This window comes from Typopeltis vanoorti, chromosome 3, assembly GCF_054136105.1.
Source record: "Typopeltis vanoorti isolate ZY-2024b chromosome 3, IOZ_Tvanoo_1.0, whole genome shotgun sequence".
NCBI classification, from domain to species: Eukaryota; Metazoa; Arthropoda; class Arachnida; order Uropygi; family Thelyphonidae; genus Typopeltis; species Typopeltis vanoorti.
In genome coordinates, this window is record NC_143551.1 from 34,301,389 (window position 1) to 34,322,186 (window position 20,798).

Genomic DNA, 20,798 nt, shown 5'->3' on the forward strand with positions numbered 1-20,798 from the left:
TTCATAATGTGATCCATATAGATAATGAATAACAGAGGGGATAATGTACATCCTTGTCTCACACCAGATTTAACATTAAACCATCTTCCCATACTTCCTTCAATTCTAACTGCTGACTCACAACTCAAATAAAGACTAAGTATTGCTTGATATAATGCCCCATTGACACCATATAACTGCAGCGTATTGAATAGCTTCTCTCTTGGCACCTTGTCATATGCCTTTTCCAAATCGACAAAACTTAAATACAGATCTTTGTTATATTCCCATGCTTTCTCGACTATTTGTCGTAAAGTGAATATCTGATCCTGACAGCCTCTATTTGGCCTGAATCCAGCTTGTTCTTCACCAAGCTTTTCTTCCACAATTCTTCTCAACCGTTTCTCAAGTATACTTGCATAGATCTTGCCAGGAACACTCAGTAGGGAAATACCTCTGTAATTCTCACATTCAGTTTTATTTCCATTTTTATATATGGGTACTATGAGAGCTCTACTCCAATCATCGGGAATTTGTCCCTCTGTCCAGGCTTTCTGAACTATGCAGTGCAGCCACTGTAAGACTCTTATACCACCATACTTCAGCATTTCTGGTCGAATATCATCTACCCCTGCTGCCTTTCCACATTTCAAGCCTTTGATGGCTTTTTCTACTTCAAGTATGGATATGTATTCCTGACTGCATGCCTGGTCAGTGTTTTTTATCACTGTGCTGTCATCACCGCTTGTTTCATTTAGCAGTTTTTCAAAGTAATTACTCCATACTTCAAGGATATCTTTTTCTCCTGTTTTCATTTCACCTTTATCATCTCTAATTCCTTTTACAGCACTCTTTCCTCCATTCCTAAGCTTCTTCAACAACCTCCAGAATATTTTGCCACCTTCTTGATATTTATTTTCTATATTCTTGCCAAAGTCCTCCCATGACTTTTGTTTAGCTAGTTTTACACACTGTTTAGCTTTCTTACATTTGTCTCTGTATTCTGTAAGAGTAAAAGCTGACTTATTTGCCAGGAACTTTTGATATGCTTTCTTCTTTTCCTTCACTGCCTCTTTAACTTCCTGTGTCCACCAGGAGGTTCTGATTTTTTTATCCTTGCACACAACCTCACCACATGCCTCTCTGGCAGAATCAATCAATGTTTCCTTCAGAGTTTGCCACTGAATCTCCAAGGTTTGATTCCTGTTCTCAAACTCTTTCATTTTCTTTTCAATAATATTTCTGTATTTTAGTCTACAGTTCACATCTGAGAGCTGCTCAACTTTTATTCGCTTTAAGACTTTCTTACATGTTATTCTTTTCAATATGAAATTCAATTTTATCCTGCTCAAGACTAAATAGTGATCACTTCCAATTTCAAATCCTCTGTACACTCTGGTGTCCTGCACCAGGGAGAAAACATCACTATCAACAATAACATAGTCAATGAGACTTTTCTTATTCCTAGCCTCTTCTCTCCATGTGAATTTGTGCACATTTTTATGTTGGAACATGGTGTTAGTAATAACCAGTCCATGTCCTGAGCAGAAATCCAACAGATATTTGCCATTATTATTAGCTTTGCTCTTTTCTCCAAATTTTCCCAAAATATTTTTGTATGTCTCACAATCATTTCCTACTCTGCTATTTAGATCCCCAACAAGGACCAACTTTTCCTTTTTCATTGTGTCAGTTGCTTTTTCTAAAGCCTCAAAAAATTCCTCCACTTCTACCTTAGTAGAACCTTCTGTGGGACCATAGGCACAAATAAGTCTCATTGTCCAGTTCCCCATTCTCATATTTGCCCACATTACTCTACTTGAGACTGACTGCCATTCAAGAAGATTAGCCTCGTATTTTGTGTTGAATACTATGGCTACTCCTTCTTTTCCTTGATTGTCATTGCCTGAATATAACATTTTGTATTTATTGCTCAGAAATAAATAATAATAATAATAAAGAACATAATAATAATAAATAAATTAAAGAACACAGTCTATTAAAATATAGTAAACTCTTAAAATTGATAAACAATACTCACACACACAGGCATATCATCATCCCTCAAATGGAAGAATTGTGTGAAATGAGTATTGCCTATGTAAAGCCGAGCAAGAACAACTTCCCTTGTTTCAATAATGTGTCAATTCTTTTCAACAACCTTTTCTATGAGCCCTGCACAGACTGGACTGCCAAAGTTTATTTTTAGTCTCAGCCTGGTATAACATCAGCGAAATGGATATGAAACTGATGATATGGATACAAGGGTAGCTGATAGACAGAATACCAAAAATGTAACATATGGAGGAGCAGCATCCAGTAGAAGGCAGGCGTCTAGTGGTGTGTCACAGGGATGACATACCACTATAAAATGTGCTAGGACTACTACTGCTTAATTTGAATACATATATGATATAGGAAATAATATGAAGGGAAACATTGTTTGCTGATGATGCAAAGTTGGGTTGGGTAACAGTTAATGTGTGTAGAGAGAGCTTGCAAGATGATTTAAATAGGCTGACAGTATAGGCAAAACATAATGGATGTCAATTTAATGTGGAGAAGTGTCAAGTTATGCATTTTGGGATACAAAGATTACAAGGTATGTACCACATTGAGGGAACTGTACTCCAAAAAATTGATGAAGCCAAAGATTTAGGGGTGGTAGTAGATAGAGAGTTGAAGTTTAAAGGACATATTGCTAAGGTAGCCAGGGTAGTTCACAGGATTACTTGGTTATTGAAGAAAATAATCAGAGATAAGGGGGTTATCATTCCTCTTTATAAAGCACTTATATGACCACATCTAGATTGCTGTGCTCAGGTCTAGTCACCTAGGTTTCTTGATGATGAAGTGGTGGAGAGGATCCAGAGGCGAGTGGCCAAGATGCTGAGTGGTCTGTGGAATACCCTATGAGGATATACTGAGGGTTTGTGGAATGCAAAAGTTGGCTGATAAAAAAAAAAAAAAAAACATGTGGTTAGGGATATGATAGAACCATTCAAGTCACTTAAAAAAAAGTATTTTATAGGATTAATACAGAAGAAAAATTTCAGCACTTGGCTAAGGCAGGATAAGAGGTCATCCCTGGAAGTTTGGTAAGAGTGTGGTTAGCCAAGGATTGAGGACAAGATTTTTTACTTGGAGAGCAGTGAATGAATGGAATTCACAATGAGTCTTAGAAGTTCACCGAGGTGCTGTGCAATAATATATACTTGTTCTCTTTCTCTCTCTACTGCAATGACAGTTCCCACTTTGTCTTAATAATCTGCCTGTAATCTGTACAAGGAACAAGCAGATGTATCTTAGGGATGAACTGACCTAGTTGAAGGACCTGGAGCTTCACTTTACTTGATTGTGGATTGAGATCTAAATACAGCAGCATAGTTGGTCTATTTTGGCAGGATCTAATTAGATATGCTGTATAGGATGAAGACAGAGAGAGAGAGAGATTTTGGACCATCTGTATAAATGCATACAAAATCAGAGTACAGTAACACCTCACTTATGCTGTCCATTTAGTGTTGTTTTATTACAGCACTCATGCTTGGTAATTCTGAGAGTAGTCATTACTGCATCAAGACTAGCATTTATTTAGTCTAACTTCATTAATGCAACCAATGGGTTAGGAGTAATGTGAAATATGAAGGCCTACTACCACCTTACACTGCAAGCTCGTAGTGAGAATATAGACTATGTAGATAAACTATCCATCAAAAAACATTATGCTAGCCATTCATAATATCTATGGCATTACTACAGAGATTACTAATTTCCTCCACATCACCACCACAATCACTCAGATCATATGCCAGTTCATAGATAATGGTCATGACTATGAGTGGAGGTCCAAGGCAAAGCAAGGTTTTTCTGAAATGATATCTGCTACTAAGAACATTAGTGAGAGAAAATTGAAGGAAATACAAATAACTCTTAACACCCACATCATTGTAGTAAACTGCATTTGGTTCCTCGTCTAAAATGCAAACAATGACTTTTCATAAAAAACTTCATTTTTATACTGTAATTGTATTTTTACCTATCTGATAAAAATATGTTATGATCCTGTTTATTATTGTTTTGGTTAACACCTCATGTTCTAGGAACATATCTTGAGCACTAACCAGGTAATTACTGTATTATCATGGTGGTAGCATATTTAATGGTGTACAGTATTGTCTACTCTGATGTCTGCAGCTTATAGTAATGCTTGTTATTTGCAAGCCCAAAGAAACATAATCTGAACTGCAAACAAAAAAAAAAAAAAAAATCACTGGCCAAGTGGAATAGTCTGATAGAATATTGTAAGGGCAGCTGCTGATGACAAAGGTTGTTTTCATTTACTTCAAAACAAACACTAGGAAAGGTAATAATTGAAATATGCGAGTTTAAAAGCCTGATGTAGACTGGATCCACTCATTCAAGTGTCTTTGGCAGAAGCATTGGACTTGAAGTCTTGAATATGTGCTCAACATATACAGAGCAATAAACATGTCTGCAGCTCAAGAGATGGAAATTATGGAGCAAAGGATGTTTACCTTTCTTTGGCATTTAATCTCACAAATGATATATGAGATAGATATGTCAGTTTATCAAATATGACTCCCAAGATGCTTCTGGTGCAATTAGGATTACCATTCGTTTTATTATTGGCCAGGGGAACACACCATGTTTGCAGTAAAAAGGAATGCAAACAGTCTTCTATGGTGAAAACTTACAAGCACCTAGCTTGAAAGATGGTCAATGGCTTGCCGTGACTATTTCACTATGATTTATGTTTAAGAATGATAAAAGATAGTCAAATCATCAACACAGAAGACGTTACTTACAGGCAGAGGAAGTTGTTCTATTACTGAGTTAACTTTGACAGCAAACAGCATGACACTTAAACACAGAACCTTGTGGGAAGACTTCCTCTTAAAAAAAAAAAAAAAGAGCTGAGGGAGGGTTGATCTCACTCAGACTTCAAAGATCAGCTGAATATAAAGTTTTTGATAAACAGAGAGAGGTTTATGACTCAACATGCCAAACCTCCAAGCTGTGTAATATTCTTTTCTATGTCAAAAGAAACTAATAGTAAATATTTATGTTTTTAAAAAAAGAATCTCTAATGAATACTCAAACTATCTTGGAAAAAGCTATTGTTCTCCAGATACCATAAAATATGAGAGTTAACCTTTTTTTTTTTTTTTTTTTTTTTTTTTTTAAGAACTTGCACAAGCAGCTGGTCAAAGTTGGGCAGTAATTTGTTGGTATTTTTGAATCGTTACCTATCTATCTTTGGAAAGGCAATAATAATTGCCTTTTGCTAGGATCTCACAAATCCATTCTCACAGAAAATTTTGTTGAATAAGTAGAGAAACTGATCCATGGAGGATGGTGACAGATTTTTAACCATCTCATAATGGATGTCACCTGTTCATAGAGCAGTTGGTTGTCACTGAAGTAAAGTAGCTTTAGTTCTTTCTCAAATGACATTGCAATCTTTCACACCATTCAAAGTCCACAGAATCTGATGTTTTTCTAATTTGCTTCTTAGGGTCAGGAATTCAAGAGAATGGTGCTGATGCTTCAGCAAACTCTCCATGAGCATATCTACAATTGCTTTTGGGTGAGCAATTGCATATCTAGGATCGAAGAGGGATCAATAGAATATCTGCCATTCATTTTCTGGATTTTGTTCCTGATGTTTAATCTGGTGATAGATATGAACTGGAATCATGACTCTTTCTAGTTCTGACAGTTTGTGCAACAGCTATAATACCTCCTCATACATCTGAGTTTTTCAACCAGTGAGCTCAATGTAGCATACACCAGGTTGATAGCATTTAGCATGAGCACTCATTAAACAATCTCTTCTACATCTGTCACCCTCATACCATTTGCATTCAGTAGAGTTATTCTTCCATATTCATTCTTTCTTTTACTTGCAGCATAATCCCAAAGACTTCTATTGATATGCTGCAAGTAAAAGAAAGAATGAATATGGAAGAATAACTCTACTGCTTGAGAGTTATCTTATATATCTTAAGCTTGAGAGCCTAAGATAACCAGTTTCTTTTCATACTCAGACTTAGCTTTCCCTACAACAGTTCTGACTCCTCTGATAATTTTCATAACAGACATCACTCTTATGCACACGGTATTCCTTCTGCATCATCCTTTGCTTACAAACCTCTTGCTTGATAAAATTACACATCCATTTGACTCCTATTCTATTTATTCTTTGAACTCTTGGGACACATTCTGATATTGCATCATTTGAGTATATTTTAAATGCATCCTATGTATGCACTGTTGATATCCTTCCCATCCAGCAATCAATATCATTGTGCTGAACTCAGTATACTCCTCAGTTGGTCATAATTTCTTGCTTGTGTAGTTCAGCATGCAACCTTTCCTGAATAGAACATTCATAAACTTAGCCACTTCTCAAATGAATACAGCATGATCACTGTCACCAACCGAAGGAAGAATAGTTACATCTTTAACTGAAAACACCCTGACACTATAATCAAATCTAACATTCTTTGACTGAGTTCCTTCTGTCACATTACTGCTTGAAAAAGTCATCGCAACAGCTAAATAAATTCAGTTTCATTCTTCTCATGAGATTTTACTGCTGTCCAATCAATATCTGAATATTAGTCTCCATTATGGTTGCTCTTTTTGCACCCATCGTCTTTATTTGGCGATGCATTTCAACCAATCCACCAGGTCTGTAACAACATCCCACTATGTATTTGATCTTGTTAGATTCCACCTCATACCAGACGGCTTCAAATTCACTGCCACATGAAAAACTGTTACTAGTATTACAATATTTGTAATACTAGTATTACAAAACTGTTACTAGTATTACAGTATTATCATAGGTCTCAATTCTAACTGGATATAGAACCTCACACGGTAAGTGAGGCTCTATATCCAGTTAGAGTCGAGACTTTCATTCTCTTGAGACCGCCCCTAAACAACCAATCAACTTTCATTGATTGGTTGTTTAGGGGCAGCTATATATAGGGAAATGACTATAGCAAGGTGGTTTCTCGTTGCCTTCCTTGCTGTACTATATCCTATGACTGTACCCTGTGTGTTCACAGGGCTGGTTTGCCTGCTTGTGGGATGAAAAATTCCAGATAAACTGGTGGAAAAAACCCTGCTGTCCACACCCAAAACCAGCTAACTTGGCTATGGCTGAGGAAGATCCCTAAGCGCCTCATGTCGCCGACGGGAATTGAACCTAGGACACTCCTTCCCCAGGCATATGGTTGCGAAGCACAAAGCCACTAGGTACTGCATGGACTTTTTAGATGTAAGGAAGTTAAATGTAAAGATAACATTCCTGGTCAATACTAGGAATGACAAGATATAATTCTACAAGAGAGTTCTCCACATACCTGTCACTTCTTTTATCTTTTAATTAAGATTATATTTAATATAATTAATAACAATATGAGAAATTTATCTCCTTCTCAGAAACATTGAGATGGTTTCTCTAATGTTACTCTTCATGAAAAGTTCAGTTTAGGGGAGTTAATGTAACAGACAGTCCAGAAATTGATGTTACACAAAGAAGTTCCTACCCTTCTGAAATAGTCATTTTTGAAATAAGATATTCACCTGTTAAATGAATAATGAAGAAAGATGGAATATTTGTTACTGATGTTATTTGCTCTTACTTGATGAAGAAACATTCTCAAAGCGGGAGGTAGAATTCAGTGTCAGAGTTTCCCCACCCAACACTATCTGCACTGAGAAGTGAATGTGGGCTATGGAACAGCAAGTTGGTGGGCTTATCTTTAATAAGCCCACTAGCTGGCTGATTCCGACTAGGATCACCTGTCTTGCCATAACAGGAACACACTGCATGGCAAATACAGCAGCTGGAGATTGGATTCCTCTGGTAGTCTGGAAAATAGGAAATCTTTTATGTTCATTTGTGCTTTATTATACATAAAAGTATACAAAATGACATGAAAAGTACAAATGCAAATAACAGATGAAAAAGGAAAGACCCAGAAGAGACTAAAATTAAAAATGAAAATCCAGAATTAATGTTTAAATTTCAACATGTCATTTTTACATTAGCTCAAATTAATGTCACTTACTGGAAATTTTCATGACAAACTAAATATGTGCAGTCTATACTGTTAAAATCAAAAACAACCTGAAACTCAGTAGTCTGTCAACTTGGTCACCTCAATTACAAAGAGGAATGGAACAGAATTGATGAACATCACTCTAGATTAGTCAGCCTGAGATGAGGGGAAAAGTCAGACAGCTGGTGTCAATGTCAGCTTCCCAACTGGCGAAAGAGACAAAATGTACAGCTGGCATAAATTGATACTGTTCTCTTAGAAATGTAAATTAAAGAAATATTGCATAACACACAGTATGCCTTTACTTCAAAGTAAAAGTTATGAAATCTGGATAGCAGCTCACTTTGTGTTTGAAAGACTATCTAAAAATTCTAAATTTCCAATTTAGAATTCTTGAGATTTTGAGCTCAGTTTTTGATAATTGCAAAAACCTAAATTTTTACAGTTTGCACATATTTACAAGTAGTTCATTATGAAGATTTCAAGTAAGTGACATTAATTTAAACTAATGTAGCCTTCTGAAATTTAGATGTTAATTCAAGATTTATCATTTTATGCTCTTTTCTATGTCTCATATCGTCTACACTTATACTCCTTCATTGTCATTTTGTTTGCTGTATGCATGACTTCCTGACATGCCCTCTGTGCTGCTTTGATTTTCTTCTGTTATATTTCCTGTGATATTCTTCTGTTATAGTTCACCACCACTTCCTTTATCTGATGATTGTGACATCTTCTGGGAATTTCAGTTTACTTTAATTAAGGTTTTCAGATTTTAGTGTTTCTAATAGTGAGCTTAAAATAGCAGTTCTATGAGACTTAGGCCAGGATTTTCCATAGTTTGTTATGCATATCATTTCATTATAGCAGTGTTTGCTGTATGGTGCATCACCATATTGTTAAAATACTTGGATCAAAGAAAGTCATAGGAAGTTTTCTTCACTTGATTATCAAGTGAAGAAAAATATATTATACTTAAATTATATTCTCGTTTTAATCTTTATCCAAGATTAGGCTAGCTCTACTTCTATATATAAGTAGACCAGTTGTGAAGATACTTCATACGCACTTTATTTGCTTACCCTTGGGTAATGATTAAAACAAGAATATAATCTCTTGCCAAGTATAATATACTTCATAACCAAGTGGGAAAAAGACCATGCAACTTATCAGACCTCCATTACACCAGTAACCAACTAAAAACCATATACAACAATGAATGACTTAATTGATATGTCAAATGGCATGGCTAATCTATATCATTAAAGTGTTTAGAAATTTCAGACCTTTCTGTATATTCTCCAAGTATGTTAATCTTCCTGATGAACCTGCTAAACATCTAGAAGTTTATTTTACAGTTACATTAAATGTACAAGTAATCTATATCCTTGTAGTTTATTTTCAATTACTGGTCCAATGGGAAAATGACAATGAATATCAGTTCAATGTTACTAAGTGCTAGGTTATGCATTTTGGATTAATAAAATACTCTGAGGCAGAGTATTTTATTAATGGTAATTTACTACAAGTAGTCAATGAAGATGGAGACCTCAGAAGTGATGACTTAAATCATTACATCAGATAACTATGATACTGAAGAGGATACCTAACTTGAATGAGTAAGGAAATTATTCTTCCATTGTACATTGTAATGATATCAACTTTATGAAATTGTGCACGTGAAAATAGAGGGAGTGTGGTCTTCAATCTGAGTAATATACGAAGAGGAGACATTATAGAAACATAAGTTGATAAGTGGGATCTCATAAAAAGATGTCAGATTTTTACAGCTCATGGGAGATGGGGAAAAACTTGGGACTATTCCTAGAGATTGAGTAAGGGTGTGGTTAGAAAACATGAGATTGTAGGTTATTCTCATGGTATGTGATTGAGTGTGCAGAATAGGTAATCAATGGCTGTTGTGAGTTCACCCTTCAAAGAATGTTTACATGAGATGTAGTTCAGTATTGTGTGATCTGATATACACATCCCCTTGATGAGGAGTCCTCAAACTCCTTGAAGGAATATGAATAATAATAATTACTTCACTTTGCATAATTTACTTTTTCTTGTAGAACAAACTTTAATTCTATCACTTTATAAATCTATTCCTACTTTTTTTTTTAACATATTAAGATGTTTTGTTTCAAGAATGAATAGATCATTCTGAAACAAAATTTTATTAAGTAAGTTTTTTTTATGTTTTGTATATTTAAATATGCAATTCATGTATTCCCTTCCATTTGGTGATTTACCTTCCTTAAAGTTGATACAAAATGTCAGTATAATGAATTCATAGCAACTGCGATATATAACATTATCATAGTCAACAGTCATATAAGCCATTATACTTAATCTGATTCTGCACATACTCCTCTTAGATACTGGCTTAGAAGGAATGTGATTACCATAGACCGAGAATAAATCATGGAATATATTTAAAAATGTATTGGAAGTTTTATGTATATGCACATTACCTGTCCATTATAGATGTCTGATCCATCTGTCTGTTCTTCAACCTTGTTGTTAAATAGTCAAGAAAAATACCCCATATGTCCAGACAAGAGTAAAAACCATCATGAGTAGGCTTGCAAAAATAAATAAAACTTTAATTTATTAAAATCATTTATTAAATAATTTGAACAAGTTAGTGTAATTATTAAAATGATTTGCATGCTAACAGTTATAATGACTAAACTGTGAACCCAGAAAACAGTTAATTCTAAAGATAACTTTGGCTAAAGCTTCTTTCTTGATTATTAAAAACCATATTCAGTTCTTATTCCTTCAAAGACAAAACTAGGTTGCTTAAGGACTGAAGCTAGATAGCAACAGGAGACCTCCACACAGCTTGTCAGCAATATGAAGAACATACTTGGGCTGATAACTCAGTGTGGTATCTTTATTTCCTGTGATGCATCACTATTATATATTCCCGAGCTGGTGATTTAGAAACTGGTCAATCAAACTGTATTCTATATTGGATCAAACTACAGATATATTACAATCAAATAACAGATATGACAACTGCTGCATGGTGCTATCCAGCTACACAAGCTGTCCCTGATTTTTGACTTCAGTCTCAACAAAAATGAAGCTAGCAGAGGAAGTAGAAAAACGCCAGCATGATGCAACAGGTATTACTGCAGCTAAGAAAACTAAAACAGATAATATTCTTATAAATAATATAAAATGATTGATTACACACTCATGAGTAAAGAATAGGTATGGTATACCTGACAGTGAACATGAAGTTAAGCTTCTGGATTGGAAGAAGCCAATTTCAACAGGAATGATGTAGGAACAGAACAACTTATTTATACCAATAGTCCCATGAAATTGTCTAGCAGGCAAGTAATTTTTGTGATCAGAGAGGACAAATGATATCAAGAAAATGGAAATGATGGTTCTTGAAGACCTGAATATGGACACTAATACTTTGTTTCAACATAAAAATATACATACATTCACATGGAGAATTCACACAAAGAAATCTTACTGATATGTTACTGTTGATATTAATGTCTTCAGACTGGTTCATAACATGAGTAGAAGGGGGATTTGAAACAGTAAGCGACTGTTTGCAGAGAAGGTGGGGGGGATGTTAAAGTCAAACAACTCACAGGTGTCAGAGCTTTGCACTCAAAGTGTGAACCATTACAGTAGGAAAAAAGTTTAAAAAAAAAGAAAAAAAAGATCATATGGAAATCTGAAGAAAATATTGACTCACCAGAGGAATATATGGTGAAGTATGCAAAGAAAACAAGAACTTCATGATGAAGAAAGGAATTTAAATTCTGCAAAAATAAAAGAAAAATAACAATGTTAGTGGTTAGTAGAGAAGCATATGCTCTTAGACAACAAAGAAAATATATAAAGGATGTGCAAAAGTAGCTAAATAAAAGTTATGGGAAAACTTTTTAAGTCTTATGTTCTTTATGACATTTATCTTTAACGTTCTTTTAAAACATAAAAAGAATTTTGGAATTCTTTACGTTACGAAACCTTCAAAATTGAAGAAAGAGTACAATCAAAAATATGAAAGCTAAGGATATTCTGGATGTCTGCTAGCATGATTAGATGAGAAAAGAGTCTTCAACAGAGTTTCAAATCTCATTGTTGCATGGATATTTACAAATATCTTAGGTAAGAGATGATTTTCATCATGCAGTGTGAAACTACCACCACCATCTACTCCCTACTTAATAAAAACCTTAAGTGGCTTGTAAAAGCATCACGTCTGGTCTCTAGAGCAGATTTGTAAATTATCTAATCTCCAGCCCACACAATACTAATTTATCTAATTTATATTAATCCACACAAATGATTATATTCTTTGAAGGGAAATTAACATAAAAAAATTGGCAAAAATGACCAAGTGGGATGATATGATGTTCAAGATATTCAAAACCTGAAATATCAGAAGACAGCTGGAATGGATGATATTTGACCTGAAATGCTGAAATATGACAATATAGGGCTGGTGATGTATAACATAGGCTCTCCCAGCTAAGCCATCTCGCATTATTGTGATGACTACTTCCATGAACAGCGAGTACTTCTACCTTCCTTAGTGAGAGAAAATGACAACTAGTCATGTTTCACTGCCACATGAAAGTTGAATATGAGTGATTTGCTTATTAAAAGGCTAAAGTAGCTGATATTCTGATAACATCTCAGTTTTCTTCCCTGAACCCTCCTTTACATGAAGTATGAGTGGGCATGTTTAGAAAAAAAAACTTAAATATTCATGTAGGGCATCATAAGGTAGACGCCAAAACCTGATAACAAATAAACCAATACTTTCTCTTTTGTGAGCAAGACAGTAAATCAGTTCTACATAAGTTCTATCTCAGAGCTAGTCATGAGACAACACATAGAACAATCTGATAATGCATTAGAAGATGACCTGAGCAGCTAGTAAAACAATCATGCTGAAATACCACCAGACTATCTAGAAGGAGTCTGATATTAATGCATACATGTAGGAAGAATTGTCAAAGCCATGCAATGGATAGGAGGTATGTTTGCTGAACTTTTATCTCAACATTGCAAAATCCTACCCTCTAGCTTTCATCAGATGGTGCCAACAACAATAAAAAAAAAAAGTACTACTACTACTACTATGAATCAGAAAAACTCCAACATAAAAAATAAGATTAAAAACAAATGCAACCAGAAATCATTAAAAACAAAATTACAACAGAAAAAAGCTAAAAATATGCACATAAAAAAACTTTCACATCACTTCAACATTTAAGGTGTAGCAAAAAAAATAAAAAATGATGGCCAGTAAAAATCTAATTGTTTTACATATTATATTCATTTTTTTTACAGTATTTATAAATACTGACTGAAATTTCATTAATGAGGAATATGTTTTTTGTTATATGATAAGATAATCTAAAAATATATGCATGTTAGTAGGCAATTGTATGCTTAGTATAGTGTGGCCCATAAGTTACAAAGGGTTTAAACATTTAATAACTTGTTTATTAAATATTTTTCTTCTTTTTTTTTGTTATAATGAAATACAGAACCAGGAGATTTAAAAAAAAATTTTTTTTTGTTAGTTATGAAAAACCACCCTCTCTAAATCCTACCCACACCTCATTGTGGTGGAGAGGTGAATGGGAGATCTAGGTGAAGTATGTTTGAAATTTGATCTTCCAGCAGGGTCACCATAGGCATGAAGGCTATCTTCAATCTTCCAGGCTAACATGGGAGGCATCTGGTGATTGGAATAGCAACCTGTCATTGGAGGTAAAAGTAAAATAATACTGCTCGAGAAACCAAGACAAACATGAATCGGATGGAAAAAGTGGATATCGATCAGAAATAGAAAAGAAAATAATAAGGAATAATAAAACTAGCTACATGGAATGTAAGAGTGATTAATGGAAAAGAGGAAGAACTTACACAAGAAATAGACAAAAGAAACCGTAAACTATGCAGCGTAACAGAAACAAAAAAAAAAAAAAAAAGGAAATGGAACAATGAATATACAAGACTATATATTTATACACAGTGGAGCAAAAACACAAAAGAATATAAACATATAAACGAAAGAATATTAACAGTCAGGATAAAAACAGATAGAGGTAAAATAAATATAATTACAGTATATGCCCAGAAAGAAAAGAAAAATCAGAAGCTTTTTATGAAGACTCATAACAAATAATACAAGAAATAAAACTAAATGAAAAATTAATTATAATGTGAGACTTAAATGCAAGAATAGGAAATATACCACTAAATGGCATTATCCAAAAATTTAATGAAGAAACAATAATGGAGAAACACAAACAATTCTGTGCAAATAAGTTAAAAAATAACGAATACATTTTATCATCATAAATAGCATAACTTTTGGAAACACAAGAGGACAGGAATCAATAATAGATTATATTATATGTAGCAAAGTAATACACCGATCAGAAATAGAAGTGATCATAATCTGTTAATATATAACATAAGACCTTATAAGAAATGGGTGAAAATAAAATCTAAATAAAATTTAAAGTGGAATTATTAAGAGAACAAGGTATAAAAGCATTATACTACAATAGATTAAAACAAAAGTTTCAAGATAACCCATTAAGCAGTGAACAACATGTAGAAGATAACTGGAAGATTTTTAAAACAAATTTAATTGAAATAGCAACAGAAGTATTAGGGGTAAAAAAAAAAGAGTAACAAAACCAAGAAGATGGACTCCATGGTTTAACGAAGAAATAAAAATATCAAAAATATCTACAAATGAAAACAGATAATTGGAACAAATATAAAGAAATAACAAATAAAGTTAATCAAAAGAAAACAGAAAGCAAAAGGGGAGATTTATTAATATACAAAAGAAGGAAGAAGCAGAATATATCCCAATATTAAAAGTAGAAACAGAGGCATTAGATTTTTTTAAAAACCTTTGTAACCAAACAGTTGAAATAAAAGTAGAACTAGGTAAACAAACAAATATCAAGAAGAAATAAATAAATACAACAAATGAAAATATTGAAATAACAATTAAAAAATTCAAATTCACCAGGTCTAGATAGTATCAATAAGGAATTATTAAAAAAAATGGTAAAGAAATTATAATTCAGAGTTTAAATTTACTATACAACCAAATAATAAATACAAAAAAATTCCGGCAGAATGGGAAAAAAAAAAAACTATAACAATGCCAATATTTAAAAAAAAAAAGTACTAAAGTACCTCATTAAAAGTACTAACAAGAATCCTAAATAATAAAATAACAAAGGAAATTAATCTATTAGATGAACAACCAAGGCTTCAGAGAAGATAGATCATGTGCAGATGCAATATTAATAATGAGATAATTGATAGAGAAAACAACAGAATACAATAAAAAACTATATGTTTTATAGATCTGGAAAAAGCATTTGACAGAATATTAATTCAAGATGTAATAGAAATATTGGAGAGAAGAAAAGTATCAGAAAACAATACAAATAATGAAAGAAATATATGATAATAGCTGTATAATAAAAACACAAGGAAAAATAAGTAAAGAGATACAAATTAGTAGTGGCATTAGACAACTAGACTAAGTCCAACAATATTCAATATAATAATGGATGAAATAATACAAAATACAGGAGTGAAAATAAATAATAGAATAACAAGAACTATATGTTATGCAGATGATGTACTATTAATTGCAAAAAAGAAACTCAGTAACAAATATTACTACATATATTTAATAAAGCAGCAAAATTATATAATGTGAAGAAATCAAAAACAAAATATATGACAATATCACAAGAACCACAAAGATACAAATTAGAATTGGAAGGAACATTATTGAACAAATAATGAATTACAATTATTTAGGTATACAACTGAACTGGAAAGGAAGGCTATATCTAGAAGTCAGAGAACAAGTTGCAAAAGCTGTAAGAATATCAGGACGCTTGAATGAAACAATATGGAAAAATAAACATCTTAGAGTAGAGACAAAAACCAGAATTTCTAAAGCAGTAATCAGGCCTATTATGACATATGCAGAAACAAGACCAGACACTAAAAAAAAAAAAAAAAGACAAATGTTAAACACAGGTGAAATGAATATATTAAGAAAAATAGTAAATAAAACTAGATTAGATAAAATACAGATATAAGAAAACAATGTGAAATATAAGCAACAGAATAATAAAAGAAGTCTATAGTTGGAAACCAAAGAATAAGAAGAACAGGAAGACCTAGAAAAAGATAAGATACTATTAAAGGAGATGAAGTCTTGGTTGCAACAGATATTACATTTAATGCGTGAAGAAGATAAAAAAACCACATAATGTAAATGCCTTCAATTTTCAGCTTCACAAAGAAGGGTCCTTTCTACAGTATGTTCTATGACAGCTGTTAATGCTTTTGGCTGCAGCATCCTAATTTCTGCACACATTTTCTCTTCTTTCAGCTGTTGGATTACCTGGAGCTAGTTCACATACACTTACAGGTAATCCAACAGGAAGAAGTCGGGAGTTGTTAGATCTAGAGAACATCATAGCTAATTAATTGAAGATTCTTCGCTAAATTATTTGCTCGCTAAAAATGTGCCCTAGGAGTTCCAATGTGGCTCTAGAAGTGTGGGCAATGAAAAATCTTCGAACTAAAATAAAAATATCTTCAGGTTTTATATTTATTATAAAAAAAATAAATAAAATAGTTAATAAATAACATGTTAAATGTTTAAACTCTCCTTCGTGACTTATGGGCCATCCTGTATTAATGACACTACCTTGTAGTTAAGCAGCAGCATAATAAAAGAGACTTAAATGTATTTAAGTAATAAATCTGCTTATATGTTGTAATCCTCAGGGATTTACACAGAAATAATGCTACATGTATATTATTATATGTTTGTTTATAGTAGTGTTCTTATACCATACACTACAATGGGGGGAGAGGGATCTGGAAAGTTCTGATAAACACCTAGAAAAAAAAAATTAAACCAACTGATATAACCACAAAAAAGAACATATCTTAAAACCCTTTAACCCCCTATGTTTCATCAAATCGTAATAATTTCTTTTCTTTTAGGATATATATATATATATATATATATATATATATATAAGAAGGCATAAAATAAATTAATTTTTGTTCTAGATGTTTATTAGAACTCTCAGAACCTCCCACCCTCGTATCATCACATGTGAGCACTGCACTAATGTCAGCCATGTTATCACTAGTTTCACCATGAATCTTGGTAACAGGTATGCATGTTAGTAGTGAGTTTTTTTTTTTTAGAACAGTAGTCTCTAAGTCTCTAGGTAATGAGAATGCCAGCAAGCTGGTAGGCAAGCAATGAAAGAGCTGAAAAGGTGGAATAAACTACCGAGTTAAGTTGTGTGATTTCAGAAAAGTTTTTATATGCATCTTATCTACTCTTCAAAAGATGAACTGTGAAGTAAATAATTGAAGGACAGTATAATGTAACAAAACTTCATATATTAGCAAGAATGTTATTGCTTAATTAGAAATAAGCAGCATATGTTTCATGGACAAGATGGAATCTGTAGTAAAGTTGTTTTGATTGGAAGTGCATTTAGAAGTACTCAAGTGTATTCTTATTGTCTGAGTGATTATTCTTTATGCCTACTTCAGAAAAATGAGGGAAAGATGCATTAAGGAAACCTGCTTACTATAAGACATATGTAGGCATACTAGTCAAGTGAAAACTTTTTATTATGATTAATGAATTTCAGAAATAAACAGATGAAAAGAGAGAAATAAAATAAAAGAAGATAAGAAGTCTCCCATATAGTGAAGTAAAATAATAGAACTTTCGGATGAATGCTATGGTCAATTTGTTTTGTATAATATTTGGTGTCATTTCTCAGAATTGAATTCGACTGTGAATCAGAGAGCGAGAGAATCTTTTCTTTGAGCACATATTGGAATTTACTAATTCCATAGAGAATACAAATGTCAGATCTCCTTAGAGAGAAAGAGAATTACTTGATATAGAGAACTGAATCTATTGTATTGGTTTTATATTGCAAGTGGTCATGTAATTTAGTGCTCTTGTGAAATTAGCAATTTTTATCTGTTTCGTTGTGATTTTTCATCAGAAAATTAGAGTACTGTAGTGTATTAGTCCGTACAGTTAGCCGAGTGGCTATACGCTTTGCAACATATGCCTGGGAAAGGAGTGTCCTGGGTTTGATTCCCATCGCTGACGTGAGGAGCTTAGGATCTTTCTCAGACATAGCCAAGTTAGCTGCTCTTGGGCGTGGACAGGGTTTTTCTCTCCAGTCTAATCGGGGGTTTTTCATCTTGCAAGTAGGCAAACTGTCCTTGAGAACTCAACGCTTCTACAGACATAGGATGCACCACCTTATCCTTGTGTATGATTGTGGTTAAATAAATAGAAAACCCTTGACACCACAAGGTAAAAAGGAAGAAGTGTATTAATGTAAATTTGTGTTTTTAGAGTATTAGTATATTTATAACATTTTTATTGCAATATCGTCAGCATGGCACCAACATGACAAACAATGGCAGCAAAGACCATTTTCTGGCAAACTGAATTTGTGGGATATTATTCAATGCAGTGTATGCGTTGAGAAAATTAAAGAATATTTGGAAAGAAATTGAAGCTGGAGAGAGCATGTATTAAGTATTTTGAAAGTGAGTCTGTTAGGTGGCAAGAATGCAACAAATACCAATGATAAGATGGAAAATGATAATGTCAAATGTGCGGCCATGGAAATAGAGGAGAATGAAATAGATATCAATAAAGAAATAGTGCACTTAAATATTATCCTTCATAGGACAAAGCACAAAATTGAAAAACTGCAGAAGCAGCAATAGTTAAGCAGAGCTGATAAAAGAAAGAAGCAGGTGATCCGAAAGAATAATAAAGATCAACCAAACAAACAAGAAAAACAAGTTAAGGAGAAAATTATGTATGGAGACTCAAATAATCAGAGGGGTACTTAACAAAAGCTGAAAAATCTTGTTTCGCAGGAGTAAAAATTCACGATATTAGCCACACCATCTGGATGCAAAAAGGTAAGTCGAAGGAAATGATTGTCTTGGTTGGTACCAATGATTTGAGAAGTAAGAAATATTCTATGAGGGAGGATGTTAAGGAGTTGTTAGAAGAGGCAAAACTGAAGAGCAAGAAGGCGAAGATTGTAAGTCTCCTATCACGCTATGATAAAGGCGAACCGAGGAGAGCACTGATAGACTGATGGGAGGAGGAGTACTGTTAGTACAGGTTGAGTGATTATTATGGGGGACTTCAACTATGGAGGTATAAGACTGAATGAGTCTGTACGTAGATTGTGCAAAAGGAATGACATAGAATTTGTGGATCTGTGGTGTGAAGGAAAGAAGGATTTGTACAAGACATGCATCCCAGAGAGTTTTGTTCAATGAGCATGTTGACGTGCAAATTCAGGGAAACTTAAGCAATTTGAGTGGAAGCAAGTGAGTATGTGTGAAGGCACCCATGAAACAAGTGAGTGTGAGAATGACCAAGTGAGGAATCTAGTCTCTCAAGCAAAAATATTGAATAGGGTAGTCAATTCAGAAAGTAAAGGTGGGTGGGAGAATAAAGGGATATTGCCATTTCTATATACTAATGCCAGAAGTATCAGAAACAAGAGGGAAGAATTTTTGGCATTGGTTAGTGCAACCTCGCCAAATGTTATAGGCATTAGTGAGACTTGGCTAACAGAGATGATGCATTTACAGGGATTGAATGTGAAGGGTTTAATATTTTCAGGGAAGATAGGATGGGAGGAGGAGTACTGTTAGTACAGGTTGAGTGATTATTATGGGGGACTTCAACTATGGAGGTATAAGACTGAAGGAAGAAAGATCACATGGCAGGAAGGAAACAGAATTTATACACCTGCTGAGGGATAATTACTTAAAGCAGCATGTGATGGAGGAGACTAGAGGTGGGAGAGTATTGGACCTGGTCATAGGATCAGAAGAGCTATCCATTACAAGGTGACAACACTGCCTCCAATTGGTGAAAGTGACCATGCAGTCTTGCCTTGGGAGATTGTAAAATATGAGGAATATTCTATCAAGAATATTCCTCATGGTATATTTGTGAAACTACAAGGCAGGTGATTATGACATGCTTAGGAAAAAGCTTAAATCTCTATCATGACATAAAACACTGCAGGGTAAGGATGATGATGAATAGTGCATGGGATATAGTTAAGGTCATCTAGAGGAAGCAGCATTAAGCACAAGCTGCAGAAGAAAATGCTGTGGAGGGTATATAAACAGAAAGGTAACCAGCACGGCAAGGCAAAATAAGATTATGAGAAGAATTTAGCTGAGCAGGCCAAAGGAAATCCCAAAGAGTTCTTTTGTTATGTGGTAAGTAAGAGGAAGAATGAATATGGAAGATTAACATTAATGAGTGACGATGATGGCCACGAGGAGATAGAAGCAGATAAATAAAGTCTTCCTCACTAGAAAGACTGTCTTCCTAGTGAGGTTACTGCTTTAATTTATGTGACAGACACTAATGTGGGAACAAACGTGCATGAATTAGAGATTCTTAGGATATTGCAGAATCTCAATGAAATACAGCTGTGGGATTAGATGGAATCAGCTAGGGATTTGCAAGAATGTGCAAGGGAACTGGCAATGCCTTTAACTAAGGTGTTTAATTTAAGTCTCAGCTCTGGTAGAGTTCCAAGGGAGTGGAAAGAGTGTAAAATTATTCCT

The 20,798-nt window shown here is 33.8% G+C and overlaps 1 protein-coding gene across 2 annotated transcripts in view; it reads right to left on the minus strand.

Moving 5' to 3' along the window:
* Positions 1-20,798, minus strand: part of ebo (exportin ellipsoid body open) — a 292,683-nt gene that overhangs the window by 150,401 nt on the left and 121,484 nt on the right. For both annotated transcript variants that reach the window (XM_090415530.1, XM_090415531.1), the window contains one exon: positions 10,556-10,665. In XM_090415530.1, the coding sequence (XP_090271656.1) occupies positions 10,556-10,665 (110 nt within the window). The remainder of the gene's footprint in view (positions 1-10,555; positions 10,666-20,798) is intronic.